The 12,265-nt window shown below is 39.5% G+C and overlaps 1 protein-coding gene across 1 annotated transcript in view; it reads right to left on the bottom strand.

Moving 5' to 3' along the window:
• The window catches only part of LOC137248664 (tyrosine-protein kinase receptor torso), a 193,587-nt gene that overhangs the window by 76,146 nt on the left and 105,176 nt on the right, over window positions 1-12,265 (bottom strand). Inside the window, exons 12-13 of the mRNA XM_067779566.1 lie at window positions 10,877-11,042; window positions 7,677-7,831 (exon numbers count right to left, since the gene is read on the bottom strand). Of these exons, the coding sequence (XP_067635667.1) occupies window positions 7,677-7,831; window positions 10,877-11,042 (321 nt within the window). The remainder of the gene's footprint in view (window positions 1-7,676; window positions 7,832-10,876; window positions 11,043-12,265) is intronic.

Here is a 12,265-nt window from a genome sequence, read left to right as displayed (position 1 = left end):
ATTAGTGATGGGAGTATCACTTAGTGTCACTGATATTCGTCACACTGCCCTCCTCCTAAGTCTGATCGTCCCGATCAGACAAATCTCTCGATCTAACCGCTGCTAGCTTCTCCAAATGAACCACTTTCATTTTGGTTCGTGGTTTGCCAATGGTTTGTATGCGGTACACTACATCGTTGATCCGTTTTACAACTTTGTATTGGCCTTCCCAGTTACACTGCAATTTCGGGGACAAACCTTTTTTTCGTTGTGGGTTGTATAACAGCACCAAATCTCCTTCCTGAAACCCTTCCGAATTAATTGCTTTATCGTACCTCGCTTTCATCTTGTCACTCATAATCTTTGCTCGTTGCCTTACAAGATCGTGTATCTCTCTCAGCTCTTCTTCCAAGACACCAGTGGATTTCTTGACATTCCTCTCCGCATCGGCACCTATCCCATACTTCGAATCAGCTGGCAGTCGAAGGTCATTGCCAAAAATTACTTTTGCAGGGGTTTGGCCCGTTGTCTCATGCACTGCTGATCGGTAAGCCATCAAGAATAATGGTATGCGGGTATCCCACTCCTTATGGTACTTGTCTACTACTTTCCTTAAATGCTCCTCCAAGGTTCTATTGAAACGTTCCACCATACCATCGGACTGAGGATGCAATGGAGTTGTCCGTGTTTTTCGAATGCCCAATGATTTTCACATTTCTTGGAACACAGCTGATTCAAAATTCCTGCCTTGGTCAGAATGTAACTCCATTGGTACACCATACCTTGCAACCCATTCGTTTTTAACCACTTCTGCTACTGTTTCTGCTTCTTGGTTTGGGATTGGATATACCTCTGACCATTTACTGAAATAATCCATAACCACCATTACGTATTTGTTTCCGCGATTGCTAGTAGGAAATGGACCTGCGACATCCATAGCGATCCTTTCAAATGGTGCACCTGAAATATACTGCTTCATCTGGCCATGACTTCGTGTTTTGGGCCCTTTCGCTCTGTTGCATACCTCGCAGTTGGCAATCCACTCGGTGACCGACCGACGGCAACCAACCCAATAGAATCTCTGCTTAATTTTCTCGAGTGTCTTCGTGATTCCAAGATGACCTCCACTTGGACCATTATGCAGCTCGCTGAACACGTCAGGAATCCTCTTTCTGGGAACAACTATCAGTTTCTTCTTGCATTTACCATCCTCACTCTCCCATACTCGATGAGGGCAACCGGATATCAATTCTAAACTATTCCACTGTGCCCAGTATGACTTCGCAATGGGACTCACTGCTAACATCTCTTCTCTGCTTGGCCTTCCGTTTCGTTCGAGCCCTTGCAAAACATGTGACAGATCTGTATCTTCTAGCTGACACTTTCTTAGTTGTTCCTTGTCCCATTCATCCGTGCACGTTAGTCATTAGCCGGACATCTATAATGTCTTCTTTAGCCTCGGCCCTTGAACAGTGCTTGCATTCCAAACTGATTGGTCTTCGTGACATTGCATCGGCATTTCCATGGGTACTACCTTTCCGATACCCAATGGAAATGTCATAGCTTTGTAGTCGCTCGATCCACCGTACCAATTTTCCTTCCGGATTACGGAACTGCAGAAGCCATTTTAACGCTGCGTGATCTGTCCTGACACGGAATCGCTGGCCGCAGAGGTATTTATGAAAATGTTTAATGCACTCCATTAATGCCAACAGCTCTCCCCGTGTAACGCAATAGTTCCTCTCTGGTTTTCCAATCGAACGGCTGTAATATGCGACTACCTTCTCCTGTCCATCAACCAGTTCCAACCATCCTCTATCTTTTGATTTGCAGTGCAGATGCCCTCTGTCGTTACCTTGTGACCCAAATAATTTACTTCCTTTTTAAACAGCCACACTTTTTGGGACTTAACTTCAGACCAGCGCCAGCTATTCTCTGGAAAACTTCCTCCAAGTTCTTAAGATGTTCCTCAAAGTTCTTGCCCAATACGATGATGTCGTCCAGGTATACCAAGCATGTTTTCCAATGTAGACCTTACAGTACCTGGTCCATGAGTCTCTCAAAAGTAGCTGGTGCGTTACAAAGTCCAAAAGGCATTACTGTAAATTGCCAAAGACCATCACCGACACTGAAGGCTGTTTTCTCTTTATCTTCCTCCTTCACCTCAACTTGCCAGTAGCCGCTTTTCAAGTCCAGTGTGGAAAACCATTTCGTACCAGATAGCGAGTCCAGAGTGTCGTCAATTCTTGGCAATGGGTAGCTATCCTTTTTCGTAACGTCATTCAACTTCCGGTAGTCCACGCAAAACCTCATTTTTCCATCCTTCTTCTTTAAAAGTACTACCGGTGAGCTCCATGGACTAGCTGATGGTTCGATGACACCGCTGTCGCTCATTTCTTGTATGATTTGACTCACAACTTCCCGCTTCGCCAGTGGAACACTACGTGGAGCTTGACGGATCGGCCTCGCATCTCCAGTGTCAATCTGATGTTTCACAACATTGGTGCGGCCTGGTTTGGAACCATCCTGGTCAAATATGTTCGCGTACTTTAGGAGCAGTTGTTTTGCCTTACTCTGATAGGCTTCCTATAGCCCTTGCGTCCATGCCGTGATGTCATTTGAAAGATCAGTATTACTAGATGAAACGAGTTCGTGGAGCTGTTCACAGTTAATAACTACTTCGGCCTCTTGGCATCTTCCCAAGATAGCTCCTTTGGTCAAATTGAATGGTGACTTGAACTCATTGAGTACTCTTACCGGAATACGTCCATCTTGTTTTGTCATAGCCAGAGTTTTTCCTACAAGTATGTTCAGTTCTGATTTATTTGCTGCTTCCACAACCCACAATTTGTTTATCTCACAATCTCCATTAACCTTTGCCCAGGTGACTGCTTCTGATTTTGGTGGTATTTGCTGACTCTCGTCCACCAGCACTCGTTTACTGCTGTAGTCTCTCTCGTAGCCGAAACTAAGTGGCACATCCATGTTCTTATATAGCATCGTCTTGCTTTGCATATCGATTTTGATGCCTTGGTTGATTAAGAAGTCCACTCCAATTATAATTTCATCAACAATACCTGCCTTTATAAAATTGTGTAGTACCGTGACGTTCCCAATTGCTACTTCACATTCTACTTCTCCAATTACCTGGGTGTCCCCTCCCGTGGCTGTACGTAATCTTGATCCAAGCAATGGTCTTATCTTCTTGTTGACTAAATCTCATCGAATGATGGAATGGGATGCACCCGTATCTACAGTCAGTAACCGTTCCTTTCCATCCACATATCCTCCGACAGTAAGATTGCTTCACCTTCCAGTTTCCCAGATAGAGATTATGGGGCATTCAATTGAGGGAGCCAGCTGTCGCTCCTTGCGGCTGACTCTCTTTAGTTTAGCGATTGAGTAGACTTGGAGATTTGCTCATCTCCTTCAGCTCTGCGTTTACGACCACGCACATTGTTGGCACTGTTACGGTTGGTGTTGCAATGTCGTCCAATATGACCTGGGTTGCCGCACTTGAAACATTTAATAACTCCGGCATTTTTCTGTTGTGATCCTTTCAGTGCTTCCAAAATTGTTTCTACCCAATCTGGTCTTTCCACTTCCACACGATGAGCTTTGTATGCTGGTTTACTCAAGAGTGAGGCAGTTTCCTGAGTCAATGCATGTGATACCGTCTCTGCAAATGTTGGCTTTGGGTTTGCGTATGTGGCTCGCTTCTTTTCGACGTCCCGTATGCCATTTATAAAGCTCTGAATTTTTACTCTTTCGGTGTATTCCACGGGTGCGTCGGCATTCGCACAAATGTGCAAGCCTTTCGACATCTGACGCAAACTCCTGCAAAGTCTCATTAGCTTTTTGGTAGCGGTTTTGCAACTATTTGGTGTATCTGCTTCCTGTGTTTGCTTCCGCATCGCCTCTCTAGAGCGCTCATCAATGTTTCGTAGTTGTTCCGCTCTCCCTCGGGAATAGTCTGTTGGATTTCAGCAGCAGATCCTTTCAATGCCACGAATAGTGCAGCAACTTTATCTTCAGCACTCCAGTTGTTCACTGCTACGGTCTTCTATTGAATCTTAAACACCTGAAAAGGAACAGAGCCGTCAAAAGATGGAGTTTTTACCTTCGTATTGCTTGCTGAAACAACTGGGCGAATTAGTTGCAACTCCTGTATATGACCCCGTAATGTTTCAATTTTGGCATCGATTTTGTTCTCAAGTTGCAAAATTTGTGTGCCTTGCGCCTCCATCTTCGAAGAAATACGTCCTTCTTGCTCTTCCAGTTGTGCAGAGATCTGCGCTGATATTTGTGCCGACATTTCGGATATTCCTCTTGTACTTCAATCTTTGATGTTATACGGTTCTCCTGCGATTACAGTTGAGATGCTATACGTGTCTCCTGTGATTCCATCTGTGATGACATATACGTTTTCTGTTCTTCTAGTTGAGATCACATTGTCGATGTTTGAGCAGATATTGCAGCCAAAATCATGTTCAACTCTGTGCTCGTAACTCTCTGCGATGTTTCGTTTTTCTCTTCAATTTTTGTTGTTGTCTCGTCCCCATAAGGATAAAAGACATATTCGTCCACATCAATTCCTTCTGCTTCCATTGCCTCTCGTAGCCGTGCCCGAAGTTCGAGTTTAACGCCGCTTGTATTCAATGCACGGCTCTCCAACTCCTTCTTCAGTTGCTGGATCTTCAATTCACTGAACTTTGCCATGTCCTTGTTGTCCTCTGGAATTTATTTCACCAATTCCTCTTCTGACACCAATTGTAACGAATTTACTTGCAAATCCTCTTTTTTGCCCTTCTGCTAAGTTCGAATCACTAAACTGTTGAATAAATAACTCCAATATTGAATAATGGAAAAATTACCTTTATTAAAGTACTTCACAATAACACTTATACTTTGCAACTAGCTTGCTTAACAACCAAACTGATTGATAGCTCAAATGAAACTGATTATTCATGCCTCAGCCTGTGCCGCTTTTATACTCTGAGCGGCTGCTGATGGCATGCGCTTGTGAGTATCTCTCTCTGTTTCCCCGCATGTATGTGTGCAGACATAATGATTAATTTGTTTACGTAAATACAAGTGCAGCTTGCTTCATTGTTGTTGTTGTTGTTGTAGCAGTGCTTCGCCCCACCTAACAGACGCGACCGATCACAAACTGTCATCAATATCCTCTAACGGGAGTCCAAGGAAACTTGCTGTTTCAACAGGGGCGGACCATAGGGAAAGGGGTGTTAGAGGCGTTGGTTCCACATTACAATTAAAGAGATGGTTGGTGTCATGTGGGGACACATTGCAAGCGGGGCATACATTTTGTATGTCGGGGTTTATTCTGGATAGGTAAGAGTTTAACCTGTTACAGTATCCAGAACGAAGTTGAGCAAGAGTGACACGCGTTTCCCCGGGGAGTGTGCGTTCCTCTTCCGCAAGTTTTGGATACTTTACTTTGAGTACTGGGTTCACCGGGCAATGCCCGGCATAAAGGTCCGACGCCTGTTTGTGGAGTTCACCAAGGACCTGCTTGTGTTTTTTCGCTTCATACGGCTGTGTTCTCAGATGCCGTATTTCCTCAAAATGCTTACGGAGATGACTCCTTAAGCCCCTAGGCGGTGCTGGCTCGTCAATCAGATGTCTGTTGGGATGCCCAGGTTTCTGGGTATTCAACAGGAACTGTTTGGTCAGCATCTCGTTTCTTTCCCTGATGGGGAGTATTCTCGCCTCATTATGTAGATGGTGTTCTGGGGACATAAGAAGACAGCCCGTGGCGATTCTAAGAGCAGTATTTTGGCAGGCCTGTAGCTTCTTCCAGTGGGTAATTTTTAGGCTTGGCGACCATATGGGTGACGCGTAGCACGTAATCGGCTGGCTAATTGCTTCGTATGTAGTCATGAGCGTTTCTTTATCTTTTCCCCAGGTACTGCCAGCAAGGGATTTGAGGATTTTGTTACGGCTCTGAATTCTCGGAAGAATTGCGGCTGCGTGCTCACCAAAATGTAGATCCTGATCAAACGTCACACCCAAGATTTTGGGGTGTAGGACAGTCGGTAGCGTAGAGCCATCGACGTGGATGTTCAAAATGGTCGACATTTGGGACGTCCATGTTGTAAATAAGGTCGCGGAAGATTTAGTCGGTGATAATGCCAGGTTTAGTATCAGATTAGTGATGGGAGTATCACTTAGTGTCACTGATATTCGTCACAATATATATTCCGCGCTGGCAAACGGTTCACAAGGTGGTAGGGACTAAAACGACGGCAAAAACTAACCCACATGGCGCATGGTAGCGAATATCATAGCGTTTACAAATGCGATGAAGCTCAATGTCAGAAGCGCCATCAGAGGGAGCGTGTCATTATTCTGTATTACAAAATTCTGGGTGACAAAATTCTGTAAATTTCAAAAAAAATTTGCTTTCTAAGTGCGGCCGAAGGCCGCCTACGCAGAAGGACATCACCATGGCGGTAGCCACGGTTACACCGGACACCCGGACTTGGCATGGCGTAGCCCAGGGTTATTTTTATAAGCGCGGCCGAAGGTCGCGTATGCAGAAAGGTGTTCTACGCAGAATTACTGTGCATGGCTCACTTTTTCAAAATAATTACATGACCCCTTTAACATTGTTAACATTATATTTTAATACAGAATTTTGTAATACAGAATTTTGAAAGCAGAATTTTAGAAAGCAGAATTTTAAAAAAGCAGAATTTCAAAAAAGCAGAATTTTGTACATACAGAATTTCGACACCAACCCGTCATCAGATACTGAACGAACAGACTACCAGATCACAACGTAGGTATAAGGTTGGAACAATGGCGCTGAAGTGGGAGACAAAGCGATGCACATGCCAACCGATGGTCCCAACCTAAGGAAAGCCCAAAGTGTCGAATATCATGTGCAGTTGCTTGACTAACAAAGTTACTCTTATCACTAAAATAAGGGAACTGTTAGCTCATAGTGGGTATTCGTACTGATTGAGCATGTTGTATTTTAGGGTGCTGCGCTCGCAAGATTAAGACACCATTTATTAGGAGTCACGCAGTATCCGGTCTGCCAAAGGAACGGAGGTATTTTATAAATTTACTCCTGGTTTTTGATTGGGGGTTTCCGTTTGAACGTCGAGGAAACTTCTGGGAGCACTATGGACACAATCAGTTCATGTGAGATCCTTACGGACAGGCCGTTCAACCAAACCAAACCTAATACCGAAAAATGACTCAAAACAAGTAATATGTATTACGTTTTAAAGCCTTCTTTAAACTTTGTGCAGTAGGAAAGGGTTAGCAGCATGAGACATCAAACGTTTTTGCACTGAATTGAAATTAAGGCTGCATAATTCTTTGTGTGCAACTACTGTCGTACTTTCTGAAAAGTTTGGTAAAGCAAAGAAAATGACGTGCTCTCCACAGTAGATGTTTTCGGCCTCTTGAAAAATAATGATTTGGCCCCTTAAACCCTTATTCGCGAGTACCCTTTTGTTTGCGAAGTTATTCTTTTTTATAAAAGTTAATGATTAGGTCTTGATTTCAAAAGGTTTTGGAAATAGTGCGTACTTCGCACAATTGGCGTTTCGTAATAACCGCTTTTGATTTTTAATAAAGATAAACCTATCTACATACATACATAAATATAATACATTTAAAAAAAATATGCTAAATTTTGATAAATTTATGTAAAAGCATCTTACCAAATCACCGCGTCCTACAAACTCCATGATGATGAGATATGGCGCCCGTATTGTGCAACAACCAAGAAAGGAAACGATATTTTTGTGTGAACCGACTGTTTTTAACATTTCTATTTCGCTCAAAAACTCTGCTACTTCGTCTGCAGTGGGATTATCTGTAAAATATTAAAATTTTAATAGCTTACTAAATTACCTATGTATTTATAAAGGTATATTTGCATGCATTCTAAATAAGGATGCGTCGAGTTACCTATACCATACAAATTCGTATACATAGTGGAAATAATTGTAGGATATAAGAATTCTCAATTCTTGGTGATTCTTCCCGATTGCATTTTTTGAATAAATAGGGCAACCTAAAGCTTGAACCCCTCACATTTTCGGAGCCACAACTTTTGTGCGGCAGCGTTATTAATTTAATGTTACCGACGCGATTTTTTCAGAATGGTCTAATTTTCACCATAAATGGCCACGTCACAAAGAATTTTCTCGTCTTCATAAGTTTTAACGCAAGATGTTGCATTTGTAAATATAAACAGAATTTGAGACTAAGCAGTTGAAACTTATTTCGACTTCCCCATACCCATACAAAAATTTCGCGAAGCACTATTATAAAAATTCTGACTATACAAGAAAAATATTTGCTAACATATTTTGTCTCCTATTCTTAAAATGCAGTTTTTAATTTTGAAAAATGTTACAAAAGTACCAACGAGTGGGAAAAATAATTACACTGCAAAATCGGAAAGTATTCATAGTCAAAACAAATGCAAAATACTTCTTATGCTTTGCTTGCAACAAATGTTGGAAGTTGCCTAGTTTTGCATGTCAGATGGCGCTGCTGATGCGCTATTTGTCGCTCTCCATGCAAATACGTGCAATTTATTCATCTGTCCATGCACGATGCCGCATCAAAAATCTTCTGACTTTTAACTCTATTGTGGATGGGTTTGAAATCTCTTTGCTTACAGGCCTGTTTACGAATACGTATTTAGCACAGTTGTTAAGGAATGCAATCACGCTGTAATGCAATTCATGGATTCCCATTCATGGAATAACACTTTGGATTGCATCGTTTATTCGTTTTTTGAAATAATGATTAAATATATTTTACTCTTACTTATATATTTTACTCTTACTTTTTTTTTTTTATTTATATTTTACTCAATATTCCTTTTGTTTGTGCTTGTTTTGTTATTCCGGACTAATTATTCATTTTTGCATTCCTCACATGGAATAAAAAAATGGACAGCATTTCTCTTTTGGAATAACAAAATTAAAAATTATTCCTCTTATGAAGAATTGCCTTAACATCGATTTTTTTCGCATTGTTTCATGTTTAATGACCATACTTTGGCTTTTGCAATCAAAAGTTAAAATGCTTGATACCAAAAGGTCCAGTTTATCAGTGACAGTTTCAGCTACAGTTACCTTAGCGTTACTCTACCACTTTGGCCGTTTAAAGGGTCGTTGCTTAAGAAATAATGAGACGCAAATACATTTTTTGGCGAAACCGTGGCTCCCCTGTACACGTTTGTAAAAAAATCTTTAGCTAGCCGAAAGCGTATGTATTTTCTTGAGAAGTGGATACTGCTTGATAATCAAAAGTTTTCTTGAGCGCTTTATGTATGGAATTTTTCATTTCTTGCAATTTCACATGGAAAAAATGTTTTCTGTGCGACGAATATAAGTTGCATCAAATTATAAAGGTCTTGCATATTTAGTTGACAGTATGTTAAAAAAAAAACTATGCTTAATTGTATCAATTAGTATAAAGAAACATAAATTAATATTGTTAACTAATTTTTCGAATTAACACCCATATTCTGAAGCTCGGTGACTGACAATAGTTACAGTTTTGTTTTTATTGAAATATTATAAATTATGGGAACGAGCGTGCGAAAGTCTCTTATCAAATATCAACAGAAATCAGCTGTTATATTAACATACAGCTTGAGCTGCCATTTAGCGTACACTAACAACTGCCGGTAATGCAGTGCAAATATTCACAATAGTGCCATAGTATAAATAGATTTCTTTGTGTGCTCACAATCGTTTATTTTTAACAAATTATTTTAATAAAATATAGCTAAACAAAAGCACTACGACCAAAATTGCCCAAAGCTCGCTAGTATCCCGAATCTCCGTCTTTACAACCAAAACTTTATTTATAGATTTAGATTCCAAATAAGAGCGAAAAAGGGACCCGTACATAAAAACAGCAATTAGAAATAATATATCAGAGCCGGCTAAAAGTTGCACATTGTGCAATTTGAGTTCGTATTTTCACACAGACACTAACGATGTGCGATCACGATCGTTTGCTTTCGCTTGTCACTCACTAAAAGTAACAGTGAATGCAAAAGGAAAAGTCCATGGTACTTTTTGGGCACATAATAAAAACAATATGCTGCAATGTTAAAGTGACTTTTAATACGTTTTAGTTAGTATTATTAAGTTCCTTTGAACATACATATTAATATTGACAATTTAATATAAGTAAATTTTTATACGTTCTACTTAGTTTTACTAATTTTTATACATTTTTTTTTTTGTATAACTTTATGTTTTGAAAATATATACTTCTATCTTTACATTTACTTTGTTGTGTAGTTCTTTCTTAATGAAAAAGTTATTTTTTTAAGTAAATTTTGCATTGAAGAAACACCATACCTTCTTTTATATAAATTTTTATCTGGCTAGCTCGACCTCCACGTTCTTAGTTATATGAATATAAGTAAATATTGTTAGGATTAGCTTGAAATCAAATAACCAGAGTCGTTTTTAATTTCGAACTTCACAGTCCACATTTTCTTTTGGCACACTGTGGGGAGTTGTCACTCAATTTTTACACACACATATGCAATTGTTTTAGTTTTGTGTGGCCGGCTCTGATATCTATGATGTTAGTTGGAGCTTTTGAGTGCAGTTGTCAGTCACTCATAGCCGGAGCAAGGATGTAAATGTGATTTCCGCATTGAAAAAGATACAGATCAATGTATTTTTAATCATGCAAAGGATTACGGAATGAATTCCTTTTAGTATTGCACTCCAGTGAATAAAGAAATAATTATTTAGTCCGGAATAACAAAAAATGATGTCCTCTGGAGCTGTAATCAAAAGAATAATTATTCCAAATGGAATGCATTCCTTAACAACTCTGGTATGTATGCTCATATTTATATAAATTTATGTGGTACTTTTCAGTTGTTTCACCGCTACAACTGTATTGCCCTGCACTTGTCCCAAGTTTTCTGCAATGGCCTTGTAAACACGACCAAAGGCTCCCTCGCCAATTTCGGGACCAATGTGAATTTTAGTATGAGGGATTTCATAAAAATCCGCATGACATTTAGCTTGAGCTTCCTGAAAATAGAAAGATTGCAAAATTAATATGTTGTGCTTTTAAGTAAGACTTTTTTAAGAATTTACTACTGGCCATGATCTCCGTATTCTCTAATTCCTTTTATTAGCTGTGTTTTTTTACATTTATATACGTTTACGCTTAAACTTTATATGGACTGCTAAGCGTTAAACTTTATCTACTCTTCTGAAACTGCTGCGTAGAAAATTAGTACTCCTAAATTTCAATACGCATTATACTCAAATGCAACTGAAATATGTGCCGATGTTTCACCTCTATGTATTACCCTTACAAATGCTGTGTGTCCACTATTCACCGCAACCTAAACATTATCGAAGTGAGGATAAGCGTTTTTTTCCCCCCGCAAACGTAGACGAATATACAGTATACTGCTGTCCTTAACAAAAAACTGTAAGCTTTACTTATAGATACCTGTCTGTATTTCTTCGATTATAATAAAATGTTATTAAAAATAAAATTTAAAATGCTCCTATGATGAAATAATTTGTAGGTTTTGTTAAATATTTCTTTAATTCCTCAAGCAAGAAAGTAGTAAATCAATTACCCAGAAAGCAATATAAACAAACTGAATTCTGAAAATGTTTAGTTACTGCGGATAACATCGATAATTCCTTAACTCGTTATATGGTATCTTAAGGCGAGAAGGTTAGAAAATCAATTATACTTCATATAAATAATAGTTTTATCCTCGAAGAAAAAAATTACCTAATGGTCTAAACAGAAAAAATCACGCAAAATATGAATAGCGTCGGCGGAAAACATTATAATGAATTTCCCCCAAAGAGATTCTGGAAGAAATATATTGAATAGGTCACTTTATCCACGCGTTATCGTGGACAAGCACGAAAGGCCAGTGACTACGTTAATACGAATATCGTCACTATAGCTCTTCTGAATACACTTAAGACTGTTCCAGAATCATCCGTGGAATTAAAGAATAGTATAAAGCAAAAACTATAATATTTTTGGTCCGACGTCGCTTGAGGTAAAATAATTAGATGGTCCCTGGCTAGAATAAAACCAACTTCTTACCACAAAAATTCTTCCCCGATAAGCTGGTTCTGCGAAAAAAGAAACTGGATAAACTAAATAAAATTTACTTTGCACTAATAAGAGCATACTGTGACGAATATTAGCATCACTATGCTGTTAGTAAATAATCACAACAACAAATACAGTAAGCAACAAAACGTATGTACATGCA

The sequence above is a fragment of the Eurosta solidaginis genome, chromosome 4 (assembly GCF_040869045.1).
Source record: "Eurosta solidaginis isolate ZX-2024a chromosome 4, ASM4086904v1, whole genome shotgun sequence".
NCBI lineage: Eukaryota > Metazoa > Arthropoda > Insecta > Diptera > Tephritidae > Eurosta > Eurosta solidaginis.
The sequence above is the reverse complement of the archived record's forward strand: the minus strand, read 5'-3'. Positions and strand labels throughout refer to the sequence as shown.